Raw genomic sequence first — 23,826 nt, 5'->3', positions numbered from 1 at the left:
CCTTCTTTTGATCTTTTCTGCATGAAATTTGCTGACCTTAATGGTATTGTAGGAAGGACACTAGCTCTAAAGACTGGATTTACTTTTTTAGCTTCATTTATTTCTTAAGCTATTATCTTCTTAGGGTTCTGAACTGTATCTCCTACATATAGTAATTGATTGTGATGAAAAAGTATAGAATGTGGCTTAAATATCCCTCTAGTGCAGGCTTAATGGAATCACATTTGACAAGTTTTCTAACCCTATGTTGTTTGATCTGGCTCAGCCAAATAGAAGAGAAACGCACCTTTGTTTCACCTGTACTTTTTGGCCTAAAAATGCCAGTAAAACTTGTCTCCTTTTGCTACATTCAGTTGTTACTTCAGCTTGACCTTTTCTTTCTATCCTCACTGCCAGATTACAGCTTATATTACGTTACTTTGTCTGGATGGTTGGGATGAAGGCATTGTTGGGAAAGAACATTTAATTTAAACTGACTATATGGGAAAGTTTTTGAACTGAAAGCACTACACAAAATATCAGTTGAAATTTCTCTCTGTTACTTTTGTTACCAGGTTACAGTCCTATTTAAAAATCACGAGTAGCGTCTTTAAGACTCCTCTTTCGGAGTTTTATTGTGTCTCCCTGACAGATAGCCCCAGGCCGTCTTTCCAGATTTATGCCTTACTACTCCTCCACCTGTCACTTACTAGTGTTTTCTTCTTCCTTTTAGGAATACTAGTGGCATAGCAGAGGACAGTTCTTTGTTAAGTCGGACTGGACATAAAAGGGAATAAAACAACTTCTGCCCTAAAGCGGGTATCAGAAGAGAAAGAAGACTTTTTTTAGTTTGAATCGAGTTGTTGGTTATTGAAAACTGGGTCAGTTACTTAACATCCCTGTCCTTCTCACCCCTCCAGAAGCAGAGTGGGAGGAGAGGTGAGCAGGAGGGAGAAGGGAGGAGCACTAAGTAGCACTCTCAATTGAGAACCAATAGGCAAGCCAGCCTACTCTTTGTGGATCCCAGAGCTTACCTTTTTTTGTTGTTCTGCTTTCTCTTTTCTAACCTCCACATATTTCTCTTTTCTAATGACACTCAAAACGCAGTTACTTGTATGTAAAAGTCAGGTATAATTACTTATTAGATGTGGTAATATATAGTAATAATATACATATACTGTATAATACTAGTACTAATGTCTAGTAATCAATAAAAGAGATTTAGTCCTTGCCCTCATCAAGTTTTATTTTTATGCTAGAGCATAAGAGACTTCAGAAAGACTGTCCTAAATATTTTAAATTTTTCTTCAATTATTTTTGCTTAACATGTATATTTTGTTCAAGAAATACTTAAACAGTAATATTTGACCATGAATAAATAGGTTTTAAACCTTAAGCTCTCGGAGGCCATTGAATAGTTTTAATCAGAGGAATAATGTTATTAGATTTCTACTAACTACTTAGATTTAACTTTGGTGCCATAAAGAAGTGAGGAGTTTCAGTGTCAGTTTGTACATCTTACATTTCTAATTAGCTAAGTCTTTTACTGAAACGTTTTTCTCTTCCATACATTTATATTAAAGACTAGATAAGTAATTCAGTAAGCACATATTTTTTGAGCACTTATGATGTTCTAGACACTGATCTAGGTACTTAGGAAAGAGTAATGATTAAAACAAAGTCTGTGGTAACATTGTTGCATTATAGTGGGGGAATTTGGCAGTAAGAAAATAAAAACATAACATCGTATGCTGTGATAAAGTGTTATGAAGAAAAATAAAATAGGTAGAGAGTAAAAGGCAAGGCTGTTTTTGATAGGGAAGTAGGATGGTCTGTGAGGAGAAACATTAGAGTTGGACTGAAAGGAATTATCCAGCCATGGGTATACTTGGGAGAAAACAGGGGCAACTGTAAGCAGGGGTTTTCAGTGAGTAATTTATTAGTATTTTTCTTTTTTATTGTCACTTTAGGATAATCTGTAAATCCCTTCATAATCTGACCCACATTGATGTCAGTATTTTTTCTTAATTATCTAATCAAATGGGAATAATAATGCCTACTTTATATGCAAACTAAAATGAATAATATGTTATTTATATATATGTGATGTATAATGGACATTCCATAATTGATAATGTGGGGGAAGAAGAAACTTTCCTCTACCCTTTATGGTTTTTCTTGGCTGGTCTAACAATTAAATCTATATGAGACAGATTAACAAGAGAAAATAACCACATTTCATTATATACACACATATGGGAGTCCCGCATCCATGAGAAATTTAGAGACAAAAAAGGGAAAATGAATTACTTAAGACATTCTGAGCTAAGGATGAGGTAACGGACCTTGGGGCTTCAGCAGAAGGTCATTCGCAAGATAATGAGAGCAGATGTTCAGTAATTGGAAATTTGCCCTGCCCTATAGATAGGTCATAAAAAATTGTATCTGCTAATAACTCTTATTAGGGGCAAGGCCTCACATTTAAATTTCTTAAGGGAGAGGTAAAAGTTTCTTGTGAGTCCACAGGTTCTCTATGTCTTTCAGTTTAAAATAATCCACATGCCAAGGTAGCATATCTTAGGCCTGTTCTAAACCCCTTCAATAGTTATTGTCATTATTTTGTTAGTGCAATAACTTTTAGCAGCTTATGTTCTTGCTTATACATATCTTCCTAGCAGACACTTGCTCATCTTTCAAGAATCAACATAAATATCCCTTCCTTCTTTAAGCTTTTCTTGCTATGCATATACACAGGGCTATTCACTTAGTCTTGCCACCACTATATATTTATTACATATCTGTCATCATACCTGCTGTATTTAACTTTGTTTTTATTTTTGTATACCTGGTGTCTTACCTAGAGTGTGGCATTTATGTATTTTCTGGATAAATAACTTGTATTCAGAAATTAATTTATTTGGCTTCTTATCCTCTCTCTATATAAAAGGCTAATATGCAAATTGTCCCCACGGGAGTTTGACTGGGAGACTGAGTTCGATTGCTCGCTATGATGTGTGCTGACCTCCAGGGGGCGGCATGGAACAAAGGAAGGCCGCAGCTGGCAGCTGGGGAAGGAAGGCCCTGGCCGGCAGCCGGAAGGCCCGGATTGGCCCTGATCGCCGGCCAGGCCTAGGGACCCTACCCATGCACGAATTTCGTGCATTGGGCCTCTAGTATTTATATATATTTAAACCATTCAACAAATATGTCAGTCTATGTGGGAATGATATACTTGTTAGAAAGGTTTGTTCAAGGGAGTGTGAATTAAAGCGAAGACATATCATTATCAAAAGGAAGAGATATGTGGCAAGTATAAGTTTGTATTCTAGATTGTGAATATCATTCCTGAAGTGTCAAGTGATCCCCTTCCCTGGGGCACATTTATGCTTCTTGGTTCTCTCAGGTCCTCAACCAGGTCCTGGTAATATCTAGGATAGCAAAACTTTATTCTTCTCTGACACTAGTGACACCCATTTATGTTTATTCTACTGATTCTGGAGCATTAGTTGGTACTTCAAAGACTTGGTTTGAATCTCAGTACTGTCATTTTTAGCATTGGGATCTTAAACCTGTTACTCATGAGTCTCATTTTCTCATCTGAATATTTGAGGTAATGCGTGACTCACACTGGGTTATAGGGATTAAATTATGTACATAAAATGGCATTGACTTCTGCAATGTAGTAGGTGCTTCTTATTAGGTGAAATCACTTTAATTCATTTGCCTATGTTCTGCATAATCAGACTGAACATCTGCCTTTGAGTAGAGGAAAACAACCTGGAATTTAACATTGGTATTGATTGCTGACTTGAGTTAAGTTTTATTCTGTTTAGCTGATTCATTTTTTCTCAGTGGAAGGTGTTGGCCTTGATCCAGAGAAAAGATAGGAATGTTCAGAGTATAATGCTGAAAAGATATGTCAAACCATGTTGCATTTAACACAGGTGAGGGTACTGAGGATGGAAATTGGTCTTAGTTGTCATATTGGGTGCCCCACACCAACAAGGGCCTTGGCACATTATAGGCACTCCATATCATATTTAAAGGAACAGGGAAATCTGTTTGGAGGAGAAACATGTTCTGATACGGAGTACATGATGTGCACTGATGCATTTTTGGGTGGCTAAGGTATATGTCTATGAGAGGTTGGCAAAGGAGAACAATTTTGATATTTTAGTCATTGTCTTTGTAGCCATTATACCTGATTCATTTAGATACAGATCTTTATAATGGTTCATATATTTTAAAGAAATTTAAGTCAGTAATTTGAATTAAAATGATCATTTGTGCTGAATTAAGCTAGAAAGGAAACTGAGAAAGGAATCTAAAAGACTTTAGAACAGGTATTGGAGTTCAGAATTCCCAACTATTCCAAGTTAGATTTCTAGGCCTTAAGTCATTGTAACAAAAGGAATCAAATTTTATGTGGAGAAATTAATTACTCTTACCATATCCTCAACGCCTGTCTTTTCTTTCCTTCCGCTACTGTAACTTGGCCAAGCACCAAACCCTAGAGCAGCAATCTTTATCCTTTACCTCCTCCATTCCTTGGAGGCATGGACAGTTGAGTACTTCCGGGATTACTGTACTCTGTCTGACAGCCATGCCTCCAAGTCTTGCCTCCAGCCTGTCTATTTTACACTGTCACCAGAGATATTTCTGTAACTAATATGATTGTGTTAGTCCTCTCCTTCAAATCCTTTATGGGCTTCTTATAGTCTTCAGGATTAAAAATCAAAAATCCTTAATATGGAAAATCACTTTTAGAGATCTGGCCTCTTGTTATCAATTTCCTACCTGATCTTTTGACTCTTTTCCACATGTTAACCAGTCGCATTTCTCTGAATGTTGTTTTCATGCCACTGAACATATGATGTTTCTTTTTCCAAGCATGCTTTTCTCTCCTTCCCGGTGCAACAACTACAGGTCATTTAAAACTCCCTGAGGTTACCTCTAGAAAACTTCTGACATTTCTTTCTTAGTCCGGGTTAGATAGTATCCTATGACTAATGTTCTCAGTGGTACCTAACCCAATATATTGTCCACATACCTTCTTTCTCACTTGACTGTGAGCTTTTTTGACTACTGGATATTCTTATTATCACTTTAGCTTATAACCTTGTCACTGGTTTGCATAATATAGAAGTCTAGAACTTTAATAAATGTGTGATAGTTAATTTATCAGAGCCCCCAAATGTGCCCAACTAAGTTCTGGGTATTATGAACAATTGAGAAAAAGAAGAATATTGTCCCAGCCCTGTTCATAATTAATTGTGTGGATAAAATGATTCATAAAATAGAGATTAATAAAGTACAACATTAAATGAGGTCTTAGGTAGAATGGTTTGAGAATAAGGATATTATTGAAAATTTCAAATCCCTTGGCATTTAAATCTGCTCTTGGATCTATTGGTGTAACTTTTGGTTGTAGTTGCCTAATATCAATTAAGTTGAATTATTTATTCTTAGTCAATTGGGTTTAGATGTGATAATTTTGATTTGAAGAATGCTCTGCTAGACTTTTAAAAACCTCTTTGTTTGACTTAGTTTGAAATTTAATTTGTTGGTTTTAAAAAATATTATATCTTCTAAGGATAGCCTCGGTTTTGGTATGGCAAGTTAGTAATTATTCTTTGTTCTATTTTCAGATCCCTGCCTGTCATTGAGTCCACCATGCTTCACAGAAGAAGATAGATTTAGTCTGGAAGCTCTTCAAACAATACACAAACAAATGGATGATGACAAAGATGGTGGAATTGAAGTAGATGAAAGTGATGAAGTAGGTGGAAAAAACTTTTCCCTGGAATTCTCATAACACACAATGAAGTTTTAGTCTTAAATTTTCCCATTATTCCTTGTATGACTCTACTCATTTAACATCTTTTGTTTTTCTTTTTACATTTTAATTTTACCCTTTGTATTTTACGTTTTTTTCTTCTTTTTTTTCCTTCATGTGTATATCAAATATTCCCAGTTTTGTAAGAATCTTTAGTCTCATGTTCCTGGGTTTCTCAAATTTATATTTTATTCTGGCTCTATCAGTTACCTATTGCTGCTTTACAAACCACCACAAAATTTAATGGCTTAAAATAACAACAGTTTATTATTATTTTATTATTTTCTGGGTTGACTGGGCTTACTTAGCTGGGCACCTTTTCTGTTCCCCTAGGTATGGGCTGAGGTCACTATGGTACTTCCACTCAGTTGGGAACTGTGCTGGGGCTGGAATATTTAAGGTGACCTCTTGTCTTTCAAGGTCTCTCTCCATGTGACCTCTCATTCAGGAGTCTAGCTCAAGCTTCCTCACAGTATGGCAGCTGGCTTCCAGGTGTCAGTGTTGCAAGAAAATAAGTTCTCATGTAGAAGTGCTTATCATGTCTCTGCTTGCCAGAGCTTGTTAATATCAAATTGGCTAAAGCAAGTTTTGGCTAAGCTCAGAGTCTACGTGGGAGAAGATTATATAAGGGCATGAATACTGGGAGATGTGATTTATTGAGGGTCACCTATATAATTACTACTGTACTCACTGTACAATAAATAATGCCTTATTTCTTAAGCATTCTTATCTACCCCCCTCATCTGGTGTCCCTCTTAGTTTCTCCACAAAAGTTGTTTTCTTTATTCCGCTGTTGTCTAATCCTACATAATAAAAGGCTAATATGTAAATCAACTCAACAGCAGAATGACCCGTTGCTATGACGTGCACTGACCACCAGGGGGCAGACGCTCAATGCAGGAGCTGCTCCCTGCTGGTCAGTGCACTCCCACGGGGGAGCGCCGCTCAGCCAGAAGCTGGGCTCACAGCAGGCGAGTGCAGCGGCGGTGGTGGGAGCCTCTCCTGCCTCCATGGCAGTGCTAAGGATGTCCAACTGATGGGGAGTGGTCCTAAGCCGTCAGTTGGACATCCCCCGAGGGCTCCCGGACTGCGAGAGGGTGCAGGCCAGGCTGAGGGACACCCCCCAAGTGCACGAATTTCGTGCACTGGGCCTCTAGTTTTAAATAAATCCCTTGGTTATTTTTTGGTCCTATTTAGTCTGTTTGTTGTATTTGTCACTGTTGAAATGTTTCTCTTTTAGTTTATATGATACTACATTACATTATTTTCTATACTATTGTCTAATATTATTTAATAGTGATATTCTCTAATCTTATTGTTATTTAATCACATTGTTATCTAACAGTAACACTCTCTAAACATCAGTGCTTGAACTGATGTGTAAAGCATTTACCTTGGGAATGCTCACTCATTTTTAGGTTACTTCTAATTCCTTCATCTCTAAGCCTGTCCAGATTCTTGTACATATATTTGAGTTCTCTTACTTTTGCTTTCAAAACAAAATCTCATCAGTCTTCTTTGAAATTCCTCACTGTTGAATGGTACTCCTGGTTCTACTTCTCCTCAATTCTTATTCTTCTAAATCAGGAATTGGCAGGCTTTTTTTGTAAAGGATCAAGTTATAGGTTGAAGTGTGTACCTTCCAAAAACATATTTTGAAGTCCTAACCCCATTATCTCAGAATGTGACTTTATTTGGAAATAGGGCCATTTCAGATATAATTAGTTAAGATGGGGACATACTGAAGTAGTGTGGGCCCTTAATCCAGTGACTGGTGTCCTTAAAAGAGAGGAGAACATCATGTGGAGAAGAGACATGGACGAGGGGAGCAGATGACCATATGACAGTGGAGGCAGAGATTAGAGTTATGCAGCTATAAGTCAAGGAATGACAAGGATTGCTGGTGACACCACAAACTAAGAGAAAAGCATGGAACAGATTCTATCCCTAAGCCTTTGAGAGAGCATGGCTGTACTGACAATTTGATTTCAGACTTTCATCCTCTAGAATTGTGAAAAATTCATTTCTATTGTTTTAAGCCGTTTTGTTTGTGGTACTTTGACACAGCAGTCCTAGGAAACTAATGCAGGCCAGCTACTAAAATTTTTAGATTTTGTGGGTCATATTCTCTCTGTAGTAACTATTAACTCTCCTGTTGTAGTGCCAAGCAGCCATAGACAACAGTGCAGGACCTAAAGGGCATGTCTGTGTCCCAGTAAAACTTTATTTGTGAAAATAAGCAGCAAGCTGTAGTTTGCCAACCCCTGCTATAAACAAAATCTTGTGTTCTTAAAAGTTATTTTCTTTCTCATTTATCTATTCTAGTTACTGCTTGCTCTATTTTAATCTAGGACAGTGTTTTCAACCAGTGTGCCGTGACACACTGGTGTGCCGTAAGAATTTTTAAAACATGCTATACCTGACTGTTTAGTCAGGGGCACTGACCTCTTTTCCCTTAGATTGTCAAATAAAAAAATGATAACAGCCCACACAAAAAGCCTTCTGGTGTGAATGAATCAAAATCATACCTTTTTTTTTCAAATTGGCAAAAGGTACAATATATTTTTTGGTGTGCCATAGAATGTTAGTAAGTAGTTTATGTATGCCAAGAGATTGAAAAGGTTGAAAATTGCTCATCTTGATATTTGTTATCTTGTGCCTAGATTATCACCTCTACATGTTTCCTCTCTAATCCATCATGAATATCACTGAGAGTGTTTTTCTCTAGCTAGGAAACTTAACCCTTTGCACTCGCTTGCTTTTTTCTCGATTCCTTTATTCTACTCGGGATTTAATTTTTTAAATACCCCAGATTTTACAAAGCGTAGCAGTAGAATAAAAAACTGGAGTTTCTTTTCATACGAACTTATTTATTTGGATTTTTTTATATTTCAAATTATTGATACATTCAAAGAGTATAAAAAGAGCTGCTACCGATGCTAACCATTTCGAGTCACACTTGACATCCAAGTGCAAAAGGTTAACAGTGATTTCTTAGTGCATATTAGATCAGATACCAGATATTAACTCTTTAGTCTTATATTTAACTAGATGTCCGGTGCACAAAATTTGTGCACTGGGTGGGGGGTGGTGGTATCCTTCAGCCCGGCCTGCACCCTCTCCACTCCGGGACCCCTTGGGGGATGTCTGACTGCCAGTTTAGGCCTGATCCCTCTCACAATCTGGGACCGCTGGCTCCTAACTGCTCACCTGCCGGCCTGCCTGATCGCCCCTAATCACCTCTGCCTGCCTGATTGCCCCTAACCACCTCTGCCTTGGCCCTGCACCTGGGACCCAGGCTTCCTTCCTCCAGCTGGCTGCAGGAACCCAGGACCTGGACTTCCCTTCCCTCTGGCTGGCTGCAGGCACCCGGGACCCAGGCCAGCTTCACCTGGGGGTAGCTTTGCTGGGCCGCAGCCGCAGGCGCTTGGGACCTTGGGCAGGCGGCTTCTCCTGGGCCCAGCTTTGTTAGGAAGGACATCCGGAAGACGTCCGGTCTAATTAGCATATTACCCTTTTATTAGTATAGCTGTCCCTGCATTATCTGACTTCTACTTAGATTATCTTTTCTCATTGTGGTTAAATTATTTTGGTTAGGGTCCAGTGACATTAATATCAGAATAATATCTTTCAGTTCTAAATAGTCCAGTTTATTTCATTCATTTATAGAACCACAGGTGATAGAATAATGCTAGCTTATACTATGTTTCCAACTTAAAGAGCATTTAAATGTATTCTGTTTGTCTTCAGGTAGAATGAATGAAATAAAATTGATGAATTACTGAGTTTTACTATTACTGGAAACCAATATAAAACAATTACCATTTAATTTGAGTCATCCTATATAATAAAGAACTAATATGCTAATTAGAGCGAATAGCAGAACAACCATCCAGATGACCGTCTGGACGACCTCGGATGAAGCTGGGCTGCGAGGGCCAAGGCAGCCGGGGCTGTGAGGGCTGAGCCCCTTGCACGAATTTCATGCATTGGGCCTCTAGTTTTATTATATTGAGTAATTCATTCTTTTAACAGCCTTACCATTTCTTCACTCTCTCCCAGGACACACAGTCAAGCTATAAGATTACTTTTAATAATAATTCTCTTTGTTATTAGTGATGAATTGTTCTTTCTAATCTCAAGTGGTTTATTTTGTTGCCAGTATAATTGCTTAAGAATTTGGATATCAACCCTGGCCAGCTGGCTCAGTTGGTTGGAACATTGTCTTGTGTACCAAAAGGTTACAAATGCAATTTCCGTTCAGAAAACATACCTAGGTCGCAGGTTTGATTCCTGGTTTGGGCAAGTATGGTAGACAACCAATTGATGTTTTTCTCTCACATGGATGATTCTCTCTCTCTCCTTTCCTCTCTCTAAAATCAATAAAAACATATCCCTGAGTGAGGATTAAAACAAAAAGATTTGAATATTAAATATGCTAACATAAATTCTATTAGTCCATAAATTGTTACTATCTATATAAATTATGGAATAAATAGAATTTGTTAGTGTATTTGTTAGTGTATTTGTACTTTTTACAGAGAGAATTATTTTTTAGGCTAAACAGCCTTCATAAAATTATTGTCGTCAATTTTCTTAGTCTTTTATAGTATAACCATATTAGTTTTATCAAACAAATTCCATGCCAAATCTGAAGTATATTGTATTTAGTATGTGAATGGTCCATGCCGTTTTATAATTATGTCCAACAATTAAATTGGAGGTAACTTTTGACATTAAACTTTATGGTACTGTACTGAAAGGACATAATTTTAAGTTATTATCCTGATGGTGCTTTGTTTTCCTTTGATTTTGGTATTAGTTGAGGATCTAATCATTGCTTAGCATTGTTTTAGGTTAAAAAACATATTAATGCTGAAGGATTATTTTGGGACAGCATATATGATTAATTTTAAGAGTCGTAGTATTATAAAATATTTGAAAATATTGCTGTACATTTTCATGTTTAAAGCTGGAATAGTTTTAGATAGCCATGTTTCAGAAGTTAAAAATTAACTTATTAAGATTGGTTAATTTTGTACCTAGAATAAGGCTAGATTCTTAGAAACCATTTTTGTTATTGATATATGAAGTTGTAGATATTACTCTTCTGTGGTATTTTCTGATACCAATCAAGTTTTCAATTCTCCACCATCAACTGGGTGTCTAACAACTCAATTCAATTCTGACACTGTCCACCTGGAGTAGTGTCAGGTCCCACAGCTTAAAGGGCTTAGTCCCAGAAGGCTGCCTCCCACTTGAGATGCCAGTCACAAGTCTCTGGCCGTGTGTACTTCTGACCAACCTGCTCTCAACCAGGTGTTCCTATGACCCCCTTCTCAGATTTGATAATGTGTTGGGATGGATCACAAAACTCAGGAAAACAGTTTACTTATGTTTGCTGGTTTATTATGAAGAATACAAGTCTGGAACAGCCAAATGGAAGAGATATATAGGACAAGGTATGGGAGGAAGGGTCTGGAGCTTTCATGACCTCTCTGGGCATGCCACCTTCCCAGCATCTCAATATGTTCACTAAGCTGGAAGTGCTTTGAATTTCAAAATTCAAGAGCTTTTTTATAGAACTCAGTTTCCTCAGAGGCCAGGTGGGTGGGACTGAAAGTTCCAACCTTAATCACTGAGTCTTTTTGGTGACCAGTCCCATCCTGAGGATGTAGGAGACTAACCCAGGGTCATCTCACTAGTAGAAACTTAAGGGCAAAAAATACTCCTATCAAGAAATTCCAAGAGTCAGGGACCAGGGACAAAGACCAAATATATTTGTTAATATGTCGCAATTGCAAAAATATTTTCAGTCGTTTGATCATCCCTCACTAACCCCCCTGCCGGCCTAGTTGACCCACGCAGCCTGTTTGTTCAGTCATTTGGTCATCCCTCACTAATCCCCCAGCCAGCCTGGTCACCCCACACAGCCTGCTTGTTCAGTTGTTTGGTCATCCCTCAAAAACCCCCTGCTGGCCTGGTCGTAGGGAGCCATCTTGTGAGGTAGTGAGGGTATATTTGCATATTACCTCTTTATTATATAGGACTAGAGGCCTGGTGCATGAAAATTCATGCACTCGGGGGTGTCCCTCAGCCCGGCCTGCGCCCTCTCACAGACCAGGAGCCCTCGAGGGATGTCTGACTGTGGGAGGTGACCTGCGAGCCCATCGGGCGATGGCACTAGCCGCCCCAATTGCCCCTCCACCACCACCTTCTGATCACCCGTCTTGGCTGGCCTGGCACTGCCCAGTCGCTGGCCCCGCTCCCCACTGACCGGTCGTCCACTGTTTGGTCGGTTTGCATTTTATTATATAGGACTAGAGGCCCGGTGCATGAAATTCGTGCACTGGGGAGGGTGTCCCTCAGCCCAGCTTACACCCTCTCTAATATGGGACCCCTCGGGGGATGTCCAACTGCAGGATTAGGCCCGATTCCTATGGAATCGGCCTAATCCTGCAGTTGGACATCCTTCTCACAATCCGGGACTGCTGGCTCCTCACCGCTCACCTACCTGCCTGATTGCCCCCTAACTGCTTCCTTGATGGCCTGATTGACCCCTAACTGCTCCTCTGCGGGCCTGATTGCCCCCAAATACCCTCCCCTGCTGGCCTGATCACCCCCAAGGCTTTTATTAGTATAGATATGACCCTGCACAGAAAATTTTACTAACCCTGCTTTACAATAAGGGCTTGACGATTGAATCATTAGGACCACACACCAAGATTTCCTTTCTTTGAATAGTGGAGGGAATACTTATCTTGTATTTAAGTTGCCCGGAAATTAAAATGAGATAATGACTTAGAAAAGCATAAAAGCACCACATAAAGACAACTGTCTTTTTAATGAAGTGGCAAAATGAAAAACACTTTTTATTCTCCCCTTCCTTCCTTTACAGCTTTTATTTAATCTTTGAAATTCATAAAAATTTCACTCCAATTTTCATTTCTTTACATTCAACATTATTTTGTATTGGTTTCAGGTTTTATATTAGTTACAGAATAGTGGTTAGACAATCATATACTTTACAAAGTGTTACCCGATATTTCTAGTACCCACCTGGCATCATACCATCATTACAACACTACTGACTATATTCCCTATTTAAGTGACAATGGGTTTACAGGTTCCTTTCAATCTTTCTTTTGTGTTTTTTGTCCTTCCTTTTCTTTGTCACTTCTTCCCTCATTTTCTTTATATAGTATCTCAATTGGCCATCAAAGATCAGTGAAGGCACTGGGACATGCTTCATCCATTTTACAGACCAGGAAACTGAGGCCAATTCCAGTTGGCTGTGGAACTTGACTCAGGAAGCCCTCAGAGCACACAGGAAGCCCTCAGAGCCATGCTCTTTTCGCTTCCTAAGGGGCAGCGGCCCAGCAAACAGAACAAACGTTCCAGTCAGACTTCCCAGCCTCTTTCTCAAGCACCTCTTCATTGCGGATGCTCCACATTCTTTCCTCTCCCCCCATTCTTTACTGCACCCCCCCTCTCCGAAGCAGGTGGAAGGCTTCCCACTCACTGCCTAGGCATGCTCTGCTATGGGGCAGGGTGTAGCTAGCTTGCTTTTGGGTGAAGGCAGGAGCAGTAGTCACTGCCTCTGAAGTGTGAAGGCTGCCTGAGCGAGGCTCATTAGCACTGGGAGCTTCTCTGAATCACATCAGTCAGTCCAGTACCCTGCAGTGCAGTACCCCTTCACTGAGGTGGCCCCACCCTTCAACCCCCGCCTCAGGGGTGAGGGTCCTTGCCCCTCTGCCAAGAGTCCTTCCATGCCCCTTGATCCCTGGCTGGGCCCACCCACGTCTTGGGGGCACTGCAGAACCTCTGTCTCTCTGAAGATGAAGCAGATCCCTGCCCTAGGTCTCCGCAAAGCTATGAATCTGTGGCCAGAAGCCTGGTCTGGGTCTCAGCAACCACATGCCTGCAATGTTCCCAGGGACCCTGGGAGCAGCTGGGCAAGTCTCCGCGATCGCCCCCTGGATCACCCCTGGAGCGCCCTGCAGGCCCCGGGCACGCCACCCGGTGGCGATCACCGCCTTGATCACCCCAGGAGCGCCCGGCTGGGCCCGGCCACGACCCCCGGGTGGCAATCGCCGCCTGGATCACCCGGGAGCGCCCAGCTGGACCCGGGCACGCCCCTCCGGGTGGCGATCACCGCCTTGATCACCCCGGGAGCGCCCACTGGGCCCGGCCACGCCCCCCCGGTGGCGATCGCGCCTTGATCACCCGGGAGCGCCCTGCTGGACCCGGGCACGATCACCGCCTTGATCACCCCGGGAGCGCCCACTGGGCCCGGCCACGCCCCCCCGGGTGGCGATCGCCGCCTTGATCACCCGGGAGCGCCCTGCTGGACCCGGGCACGCCCCCAGGGTGGCGATCACCGCCTTGATCACCCGGGAGCACCCGGCTGGGCCCGGCCACGCCCCCCCTGGGTGGCGATCTCCGCCTTGATCACCCGGGAGCGCCCGGCTGGGGCCGGCCACGCCCCCCCTGGTGGCAATTGCCTCCTTGATCACCCCGGGAGCGCCCGCTGAGCCCGGCCACGCCCCCCCCGGGTGGCGATCGCCGCCTTGATCACCCGGAAGCGCCCGGCTGGACCCGGGCACGCCCCATGGGTGGCGATCGCCGCCTTGATCACCCGGGAGCACCCGGCTGGGCCCGTCCACGCCCCCCCGGGTGGCGATCGCCTCCTTGATCACCCCGGGAGCGCCCACTGGGCCCGGCCACGCCCCCCAGGTGGCGATCGCGCCTTGATCACCCGGGAGCGCCCTGCTGGACCCGGGCACGCCCCCAGGGTGGCGATCACCGCCTTGATCACCCGGGAGCACCCGGCTGGGCCCGGCCACGCCCCCCCGGGTGGCGATCGCCGCCTTGATCACCCCGGGAGCGCCCGGCTGGGCCCGGCCACGCCCCTCCAGGTGGCGATCGCCGCCTTGATCACCCCGGGAGCACCGCTGGGCCCGGCCACGCCCCCCCGGGTGGCAATCGCCGCCTTGATCACCCCGGGAGCGCCCCCGGTGGCGATCGCCGCCTTGATCACCTGGGAGCGCCCGGCTGGGCCCGGCCACGCCCCCCTGGGTGGCGATCGCCGCCTTGATCACCCGGGAGCGCCCTGCTGGACCCGGGCACGCCCCCAGGGTGGCGATCACCGCCTTGATCACCCGGGAGCGCCCGGCTGGGGCCGGCCACGCCCCCCCGGGTGGCAATCGCCGCCTGGATCACCGGGAGCGCCCAGCTGGACCAGGGCACGCCCCTCCGGGTGGCGATCACCGCCTTGATCACCCCTGGAGCGCCCGGCTGGTCCCGGCCACGCCCCCCCGGGTGGCGATCTCCGCCTTGATCACCTGGGAGCGCCCGGCTGGGCCCGGCCACGCCCCTCTGGGTGGCGATCGCCGCCTTGATCACCCGGAAGCGCCCGGCTGGACCCGGGCGCGCCCCCAGGGTGGCGATCACCGCCTTGATCACTCCGGGAGCGCCCGCTGGGCCCGGCCATGCACCCCCGGGTGGCGATTGCCTCCTTGATCACCCCGGGAGCGCCTGCTGGGCCCGGCCATGCCCCCAGGGTGGCGATCGCCGCCTTGATCACCCCGGGAGCGCCCGCTGAGCCCGGCCACGCCCCCCCGGGTGGCGATCGCCGCCTTGATCACCCGGGAGCACCCGGCTGGGCCCGTCCACGCCCCCCCGGGTGGCGATCGCCTCCTTGATCACCCCGGGAGCGCCCACTGGGCCCGGCCACGCCCCCCCCCGTGGCGATGGCGCCTTGATCACAGGGAGCGCCCTGCTGGACCCGGGCACGCCCCGAGGGTGGCGATCACCGCCTTGATCACCCCGGGAGCGCTTGGCTGGGCCCGGCCACGCCCCCCGTGGCTATCGCCGCCTTGATCACCCCGGGAGCGCCCGCTGGGCCCGGCCATGCCCCACCGGGTGGCGATCGCCTCCTTGATCACCCGGGAGCACCCGGCTGGGCTCGGCCAAGCCCCCCGGGTGGCGATTGCCACCCGGGACCCCTGGAACTGAGAGGTTTTGGAGCCGCCATCTTGGTCTTCTCAACAGCCGGAAAGGCCACCTGGAGTCCCGCCCCCAGCCTCTGGCAGGCCCAATCATGGGCATAGCGGAGGTGCGGTCAATTTGCATGTTTCCCTATTATAAGGTAGGATAGTCAAGATATGGAAGCAAGATAAGTGTCCATCAATAGACAACTGGATAAAGATGTGGTACATATGTATAATGGAATGTTGCTTAGCCATAAAAAATAATGAAATCTTACCTTTTTTACATGTATGGATGTAGAGAGTATTATGTTAAGTGAAATAAATCATATAGAGAAAGATATAGCATATGAATCCACATATATGTGGGTTCAAAAAACAAAATAAATGAACAAACTCAGATACAGAAAACAAACTGGTGATTGTTAGATGGGAGGGGGGTTGTGAGGGTGGGTGAGTAAGGTGAAGGGGTTAAGAATTATAAATTAACAGTTACAAAATAGTCACGGGGATGTAAAGTACACCATAGGGAATATAATCAATAATATTGTAATAACTGTATGGTGCCAGATGAATACTAGACTTCTTGGGGGAATCATTTTGTAAGTTATGTAATTGTCGAACCACTATGCTATACACCCGAAACTAATATAATATTGAATGCCAACTCTAATTGAAAAATACAAAATGTTTTTTAAGTAAATACATTTTTTCTTTAAAAATTGTTTCCCATTCCTGTTCCATTCATTTTTAATTTGCCTTACCAAGAGTTTCATATTAAATAGGGTTACAGCCTGGAAGAGGGCAGAAGAGTAGGAGTGTGAATCAGGACCTGCATCTGTACTCCTTCAGTTCTAGCCTGACTTTACTGCCAGTCCTGCTCCTCTCCGCCCCCTCTGTTTCTGGGCGTTTTCAGGATCATAGCATGGCACTGCATTTATGTAATATTTTTTTTGGAGAGTTTAGCACATTTCAAATACTGTCTCATCTTCTCAAAGATCTCTGAGTTGGGGGTGTGTACAGAATCTATTTATTCCCATTTTGCAAATGAATTAAATATAAACGTACCTTTACTGTAGCATTAACTCCATGCCATATATTGTTGTAATTATAAATAGGGTGACTGCATAATTCGTCATCCAAGCTGGAATACTATTGAGAGTAAAAGAGGGTGCTATTAATAATTACACCAGGCCAATTGGTATATATTAGTATGACTGTCCCAGGCAAATGGGGCTTTGTACTTACTTTGCTGTATGTCTTATCACAGTCTGCTTTCCATTGCACTTACTTTCCATTGCTCCTTCACTGAGTTGTTACTCATTTGATCTAAGCATTGTGCCAAGGTTTGTGCTATTAGTAAAGCTTGGATCTATCTCAGTTTAGTTTATTACCCTAAGTCTCTTTATATAGTACAGCTTTTCTAGTAACAGGACAGAGACTCGGGTGTTTTTCTTACTCTTGTTTCTTAGAGTTAAGTGATTTTTTTAGTCTTTAGACATAATTTAGCTTAACAGTATTTTCTATATTAATTTAAAATAATATGCATTGACCCTTTCTTTATTTTTAGTATGCCACGTAATTTTTTCTTGATAGTTGGATATGATGTATGGGGCAAAAGGAACTGCTGTAAATAGGCCTCTAGTAATATGGCGATGAGGTGTGGTGGGAGGGGAGGTGTTCTTCAGTCCTGTGGCTAGGGGTTAGGTCTCAGTCTTTCAGTGAGCATCTGTCTCTGCACTGTAAACTTCACCCAGGTTTCCCAGGTTTTGTTTTTGTTTTCCTTCCTGCTTAGGTGAGACGGGATGGCTAGCGTGAACTAGAGTTAGGTGTTTCCCTTCTGCCACTGAAGATAGAGCCTCGTGGAGTGGAGTGGTTCCCCTTGTCAGTCAGGCTCTGATAACATCCCTACAAATTAGGCTCTGGATAACCAGTTTCCCTTTAGGGCACACCTTGTTTAGAGGAACAGAGTGCTCTGGGATATTTTTTAATGGTTCTTTTTCCCTTTCCCCTGCTTGCTGGGAACAGGAGGGGATCGCACCCCCCCCCCCCCACATTTACTGTGGGAACCTGGAGATAATTTTTACAATATCATGGGGGTGCTTGAAGGAGAGGAAGAAACTTTCTTCTACCTTCCTAACTTCTTTAGGCTGATCTAATAATTAAATCTGCATGAGATCGAGTTACAAGAGAAAATAATCAAATGTAATCACATGTGTACACATGGGAACCCATCATACATGAGAGAATTGGAAACTCCCACACATGAAAGATTCAGAGACAGAAAAGGAAAATGAGGTACATATGACACTTTGAACTAAAGAAGGGCTAAAGGACCTTGGGGTTTCAGAGGGTCATTGCAGAGCGACAAGAAGAGTAGATAGATACTCTAATTAGTAGTTTGCGCTGTCATATAGATATGTAAACAGATTTTACTTCTGATAATCTCTTATTATGGGCAAGGCTTCTAATTCAGAATCTAGGTAGTTAGGAAGGTGGGTGCAGAACTTTATCTTGAGCCCAGAGTCTCTGTTGTCTTTAGCTCAGAATAGACTCGTTCTAAACCTCTACATCCTCCGTATGACTGGGTATCCCTAGAGTTTTTAACTCTCAAGACTTTCAGTTGTCTGCACTGAATCTCCAGCAATTCGTCAATTATAGTTCAGATTTTCCTACCCCAGCACTAGGCAGCAGTTAGCCCCGTGTTCTCCCCTTTCTAATGGATCCAAGATGAGTTTTTTACTTTTCAGTCAATGCAGCTTTTTCCTGTTAGAATGAAGTGGCAACTTCCAAGCTCCTTACATGCAGAACCAGAAACCTGAAGTGTCTGCCATAAGATTTTTGGGGTTTTTGGTCCTCTTTTTTCCTTTCTTTCAACTAGGAAGCTTTATTTAGGCTCATGGCTTTAATTATTATGTCTGTATATGTTCAGTTCTGACTTTTGTCCTGAATTTCATTTTCACATTTTGTCTTCTAGGATCTCCTACTCTGTCCTAAATTCTGAAAATCTACATTGCCATCTCTTTCTGTTTTCCTGTCTAGAAAATCTCATGCTGAACCAGTCACTCGCTGACTTTCTTGAAAACCTGTTTCCTGTCTCTTCTTAACTACCTTGGTATTTTTATTGATGGTATCACTATTTTACTTACAACTCAGGCTCAATGCTTCCCTGTCCCCCTCTGAGTTGTTAAGCTTTATTCTTGTGATTTGATTTCTAAGTGGTCTTCCCAATTGCTAGTCTTTTCTTCCTTTAAGATCCATTTTGACCATTATTACTTAACTAAAACATTTCAGAACATAGTGTTTTGTTATTCTCTTTCCCTCCTCAAAACTTATATTGTATCTTCATAGTCCAGTGGTCTCAATCTTTAGTGTGCATCATAATTGCCTGGAGGATTTTTCAAAACACACATGAGTAGGCCCACCTCGAGTTTCTTATTCAGTAACCTGGGAAGAGGCCCAAGAATGTGCCTTTCTTATTGATGGAGGTCATATAACCACTGGGGACTCAACAGTCTACATTTGTGTCCATAAACTCTGTATTCTCTCCTGTTGCTGTGGGTTAACTGTGCTCCTTGCAGAAGTGAATTCTTCGACTGTGTACTTGATCTTATCTTCTCTTACCACTTTAAGATAGTGAAGTAGCTTGTTTTCTTCTCCTCAGCAACCATATTTTTGATTTCTACTGGATCTTCCCCATCTGATGCAAAACTGCCATTGTTTTTCCACCTTATAAACGCAGCAAATAAAAACTTCTTCGAATCTGCTTCTCCCTTTCGTCATTTCCCAGTTCCTTTACCCTTTCCTTGCAACAAGATCCTTGAAAGGAGCTGTGTACTATTTCTTTCATCTCATTCTTTCTTGAACTTACTTAGGCTTTTGCCTCTGTTACTCCACCAAAACTGTTCTTACTATGCTCAGCAGAGATGTCCATGTTGCAATACAGTGGTCAGTTGTCAGTCTTCATATCACTTACCAGCCCCTTTAGTTTAACATGCTTTCCTTTTTAACATACTTTTTTTCACTTGGCTTCTAGGAAACCACATTTTTCTTCTACTGTATTGGTTACTTCTTTTCTGTTTCTTTGCTGATTTGTTCTTCATCTCCCTGACCTCCTAATATTGAGTGCTCCTGAATTTAGTTTTTACACCTATTTGCCTACTTACACCCTTGGTGATCTTACCTAATTTCAAAACTTTTAAATACCCTCCATTTATTGGAGTCCTAAGCTCTGGATTCATATATCCAATTGCATCAATATCTCCATTTGGATATCTAAGGGTAATATGTCCTGATTTTCTGCTTGACCCAATTTATTTTTCTCTGTTATCTTCATTTCTGACAATGGAGTTAACTGTTTAAATAGCTGCATCGTAACACTCCTTAAAGTGGGCCAAATAAATTGACATTATCTTTGATGTTTTGTGATCTTAGAAATTATTTGGTTTTCTATTTATATAGGAAAGACAGGATAAAAGGATGATTCTTTCCCTTTATTTATAGCTTTTCAAAAATAATTAGGTAGGTCCTAGCCGGATGGCTCAGTTGGTTGGAGCATCATCCTTTACACCAAAAGATTGCAGGTTTGATTCCTGGTCAGCACATACCTAGGTTGCCAGTTCAATTCCCAGTCAGGATGTGTAATGGGAGACAACTAATCAGTGTTTTCTCTCTCTCTCTCTCTCTCTCTCTCTCTCTCTCTCTCTCTCTCTCTCTCTCTCCTCTCTCCCTCTCTCCTCTCTCCCTCTCTCCCTCTCTCCCTCTCCCTCTCCCTCTCTCTCTCCCTCCCTCCCTACCTCCTCCCTCCCTCCCCCCACCTTCCTCCCCATCCACGTCTCTCTTTCAAAAAAAATACTGCTAATAGTAATTAGGTAGTTCCCAAGGATCCTCCAAAGGAGATAGAAGAATGTGTGTGTGTGTGTGTGTGTGGGTGGGGTTGTGAGTATATGGGTATGTGTATAATATTATGAATTCATGTGATATATTTTGTTGTTGTTTAAATTGTCTTATATTTGGCCAGCAGAAACTTATTTTAGCTTGCCTTAGTAGTCTTTGATAGTTTCTGGCTTTCTACTGTGATAGATGTTCCATGCTCAGCTTGTACATTTCTGGCTCCAGAATTCCTCTTTCTTCAACCATTTCCCTGAGAAGCCTTGATTTGTTTTATTGGAGGAAAAAAATACCTGATAGACCACAATCAAGGTACTAGTAGTGCTGTTAGTCATTGTTTCCTTGTCTCTTCTGTGGATAAACCTAGGGAATATTTTTTAATTATTTTTAAGGATGATGATATATACTATGAATTCAGCCTGATACTTATGATATAAATTTAGTACTACAAGGTTTTTATTTAACTTCATTGATTTTACCCCTGTGTCTTCCTGCAATCACATGGGAACTCTTGGTGCTTAACAACGCCAGCATAATTACTCATTAGATTTATCCCACAGTGTACACACAACAGGCTCAGGATACATATTACTACCATTAACTTCATTCATGTGGTTACTGAAAACAGTTGAACCCTTTTTTTTTTTAGTAAGTTCTTTTTTTGTGTTGTTGTTCCTAGAGTTAAAGTCAGTGGAGATAGTTCCTAACTGCATGATTACATTTCTAATTAGATAATACAGTTAGGTTCATTTGTTTAATTTTACTTGTAACTTTTAGTGATCACATTTAAAATTTTATTTTATAATTATAAAAATATTTATATGGATTCACACTTCTGTCTGTGAAACAAAGGTATATGCAAAAAATATACCTTTTGTTTCTGTCCCATATATCTTATTTCCTCTATCCCTTTAAAGCTAACCTTCTCCCCCCCCCCCCAATTTTTTTTTAAAATAAATTTTTATTGATTTCAGAGAGGAAGGAAGAAGGAGAGAGCAATAGAAACATCAATGATGAGAGAGAATCACTGATCGGCTGCCTCCTGCACGCACCCCACTGGGGATCAAGCCCGCAACCTGGCATGTGCCCTTGACCGGAATCGAACCTGGGACCCTTCAGTCCGCAGGCTGACTCTCTATCCACTGAGCCAGACTGGCTATGGGCCCCCCCCCCGCCCCCCCCCCCCCGATAATTTTATGGGTTATCTGTCCTTTGATTTTTTAAATAAGAAAGTACTTACATATTTTATTCTCTTCTTAAAAAAAAATCAACATTTATTTCAAGTAACAACATACTTTTTAAAAGAATCCTCACCTGAGGGTGTGTTCTTTTCATTGATTCTAGAGGGAGAAAGGGAGAGGGAGGGGGAGGGGAAGGAAAGGGGGAGGGGGAGAGAGACATTGATCAGCTGCTCCCATACATGCCCCGACTAGGAATTGAACTCAAAACCTGAGTATGTGCCATGACCAGGAACCAAACCTACCACCCTTTGGTGCAGGGGATGATGCTCTAATCACTGAGCAACACCAGCCAGGACAGTAACAATATACTTTTAATTTTACTTATTTTATTAATTTATGGATTCCTTGTGCAAGAAAGTATATTATTTGAGGGTAAGGGTTTTGTTTGCTTTATTTTGCTATGTTCTCACCACTTAGAACAGGGAGGGTCTGGTTCATAATAGGAAAATATTTATGTGAAGAATTTATTGCATTGTGCTTTCATGGTGTTTCATCTTAATGAAAATTAAAATGTGTGTTTGTTAAAATATATTTTGTTAGTAAATACTTTTAAGAGTGACAAGATGCGGAAGAGCTAACATTAGTGTTCTAAAAGTTTATTTTTACTTCTGTGTAAAAATCTTTCCCAGTAACTAGTGAAAATAGTTTCTTAATGAAAGTAACAAAGTATTCTTTTTAAGTTAACAATCACTGAATATCTCTTTTTTTATTGATTACACAAATAATATTTCCTCAAACTTTTGTTAACTCTATGCATATGTATGCCTATGTGTACTGACCTATACATAAAGCTCATCATAGATCTTTAACACGTTAAGCGCCAAGCCTGTTTTGTCTTCCTTTCCGGAAAGTACAGTGTCAGTCACCGGTGATTGACATGGCGCTTAACGTGTTAAATATAATAGTGCATAGAGAGTATTTCAATAAAAAATGCATGTACTCTGGGGCAAGGGATATTTGGGAACTCTACTTTTTTGTTAAACTTTGCTATGAATCTAAAACTGTTCTAAAAAATAAAATCTTAAAAATCATGTGCTATTTTAGTACTCTTACTACTGGGATTCATAGCACATTTACTAAGTTGCAGTGATGTCAGTTAGATTTGTGCCAGAGCCATATATAAAATGATTGCGTTTGTATATGATGTCATTATTAGAAATTGCAAAAATCATCATCGATTTTCTTCTATTAGTATTAAAGTGAAACAAGTAAGTGCACTCAATAGAATGAATATACCCGGAATAGAATTATGTATGCATACGATTAGGTAAACCATGCAATAATACTGATTACAGGTAGCATTACAGATCATTGGGATATTAAAGTTATTTCAATAAGCAATGATTGGATAATTAGGATTTAGAGAAAAATAAAATTAGATTCTAATCTTTTACCTTATGTAAAAAGCAAACCAGATTGATTAAAAATTTTAATATTAAAAGTGAAACTACACATAAAATTCATGTGAATACTTATTAGAACTGCTGATAAGAACCTGTCAATTTCCTTAATGTAGTCTAACTACTCATTCCTTTCAGTTTTCCATAGGTACCCACGGTCCAAAAATATTAAATTTAAGATACGCAAGGCTGTTGGATAATCTGGTTTATCAAGTCAATTTATTAATTAGTTTTTGTGATTCCTTATATTTATAATTCCCTATTTGTCTCTTGCTTTTGCTTTTCTGTATCAAAAGCCATCTTTGCTCATTACCAGACATTAAATGAGTCTAGAACTCTAGGTTCTAGACCTAATTGATGGGGACCAGCAAGCTATAGGAGTTTTGATATTTGAGACAGTAAAGTAGTTCCTCATCAACAATGTCTCTTGCCATGATTTTAGTTACTCACAGGCAACCATGGCCCAAAAATATTAAATGGAGAATTTGACA

General features: G+C 42.0%; 1 protein-coding gene across 2 annotated transcripts in view; it reads left to right on the top strand.

The window, feature by feature from the left end:
• The window catches only part of STIM2 (stromal interaction molecule 2), a 139,524-nt gene that overhangs the window by 55,682 nt on the left and 60,016 nt on the right, over positions 1-23,826 (top strand). For both annotated transcript variants that reach the window (XM_054729652.1, XM_054729655.1), the window contains exon 2: positions 5,628-5,758. In XM_054729652.1, coding sequence (XP_054585627.1) covers positions 5,628-5,758 — 131 coding nt within the window. The remainder of the gene's footprint in view (positions 1-5,627; positions 5,759-23,826) is intronic.

The sequence above is a fragment of the Eptesicus fuscus genome, chromosome 2 (genome assembly GCF_027574615.1).
Source record: "Eptesicus fuscus isolate TK198812 chromosome 2, DD_ASM_mEF_20220401, whole genome shotgun sequence".
NCBI classification, from domain to species: domain Eukaryota; kingdom Metazoa; phylum Chordata; class Mammalia; order Chiroptera; family Vespertilionidae; genus Eptesicus; species Eptesicus fuscus.
This window is presented reverse-complemented; position numbering and strand designations above follow the sequence as displayed.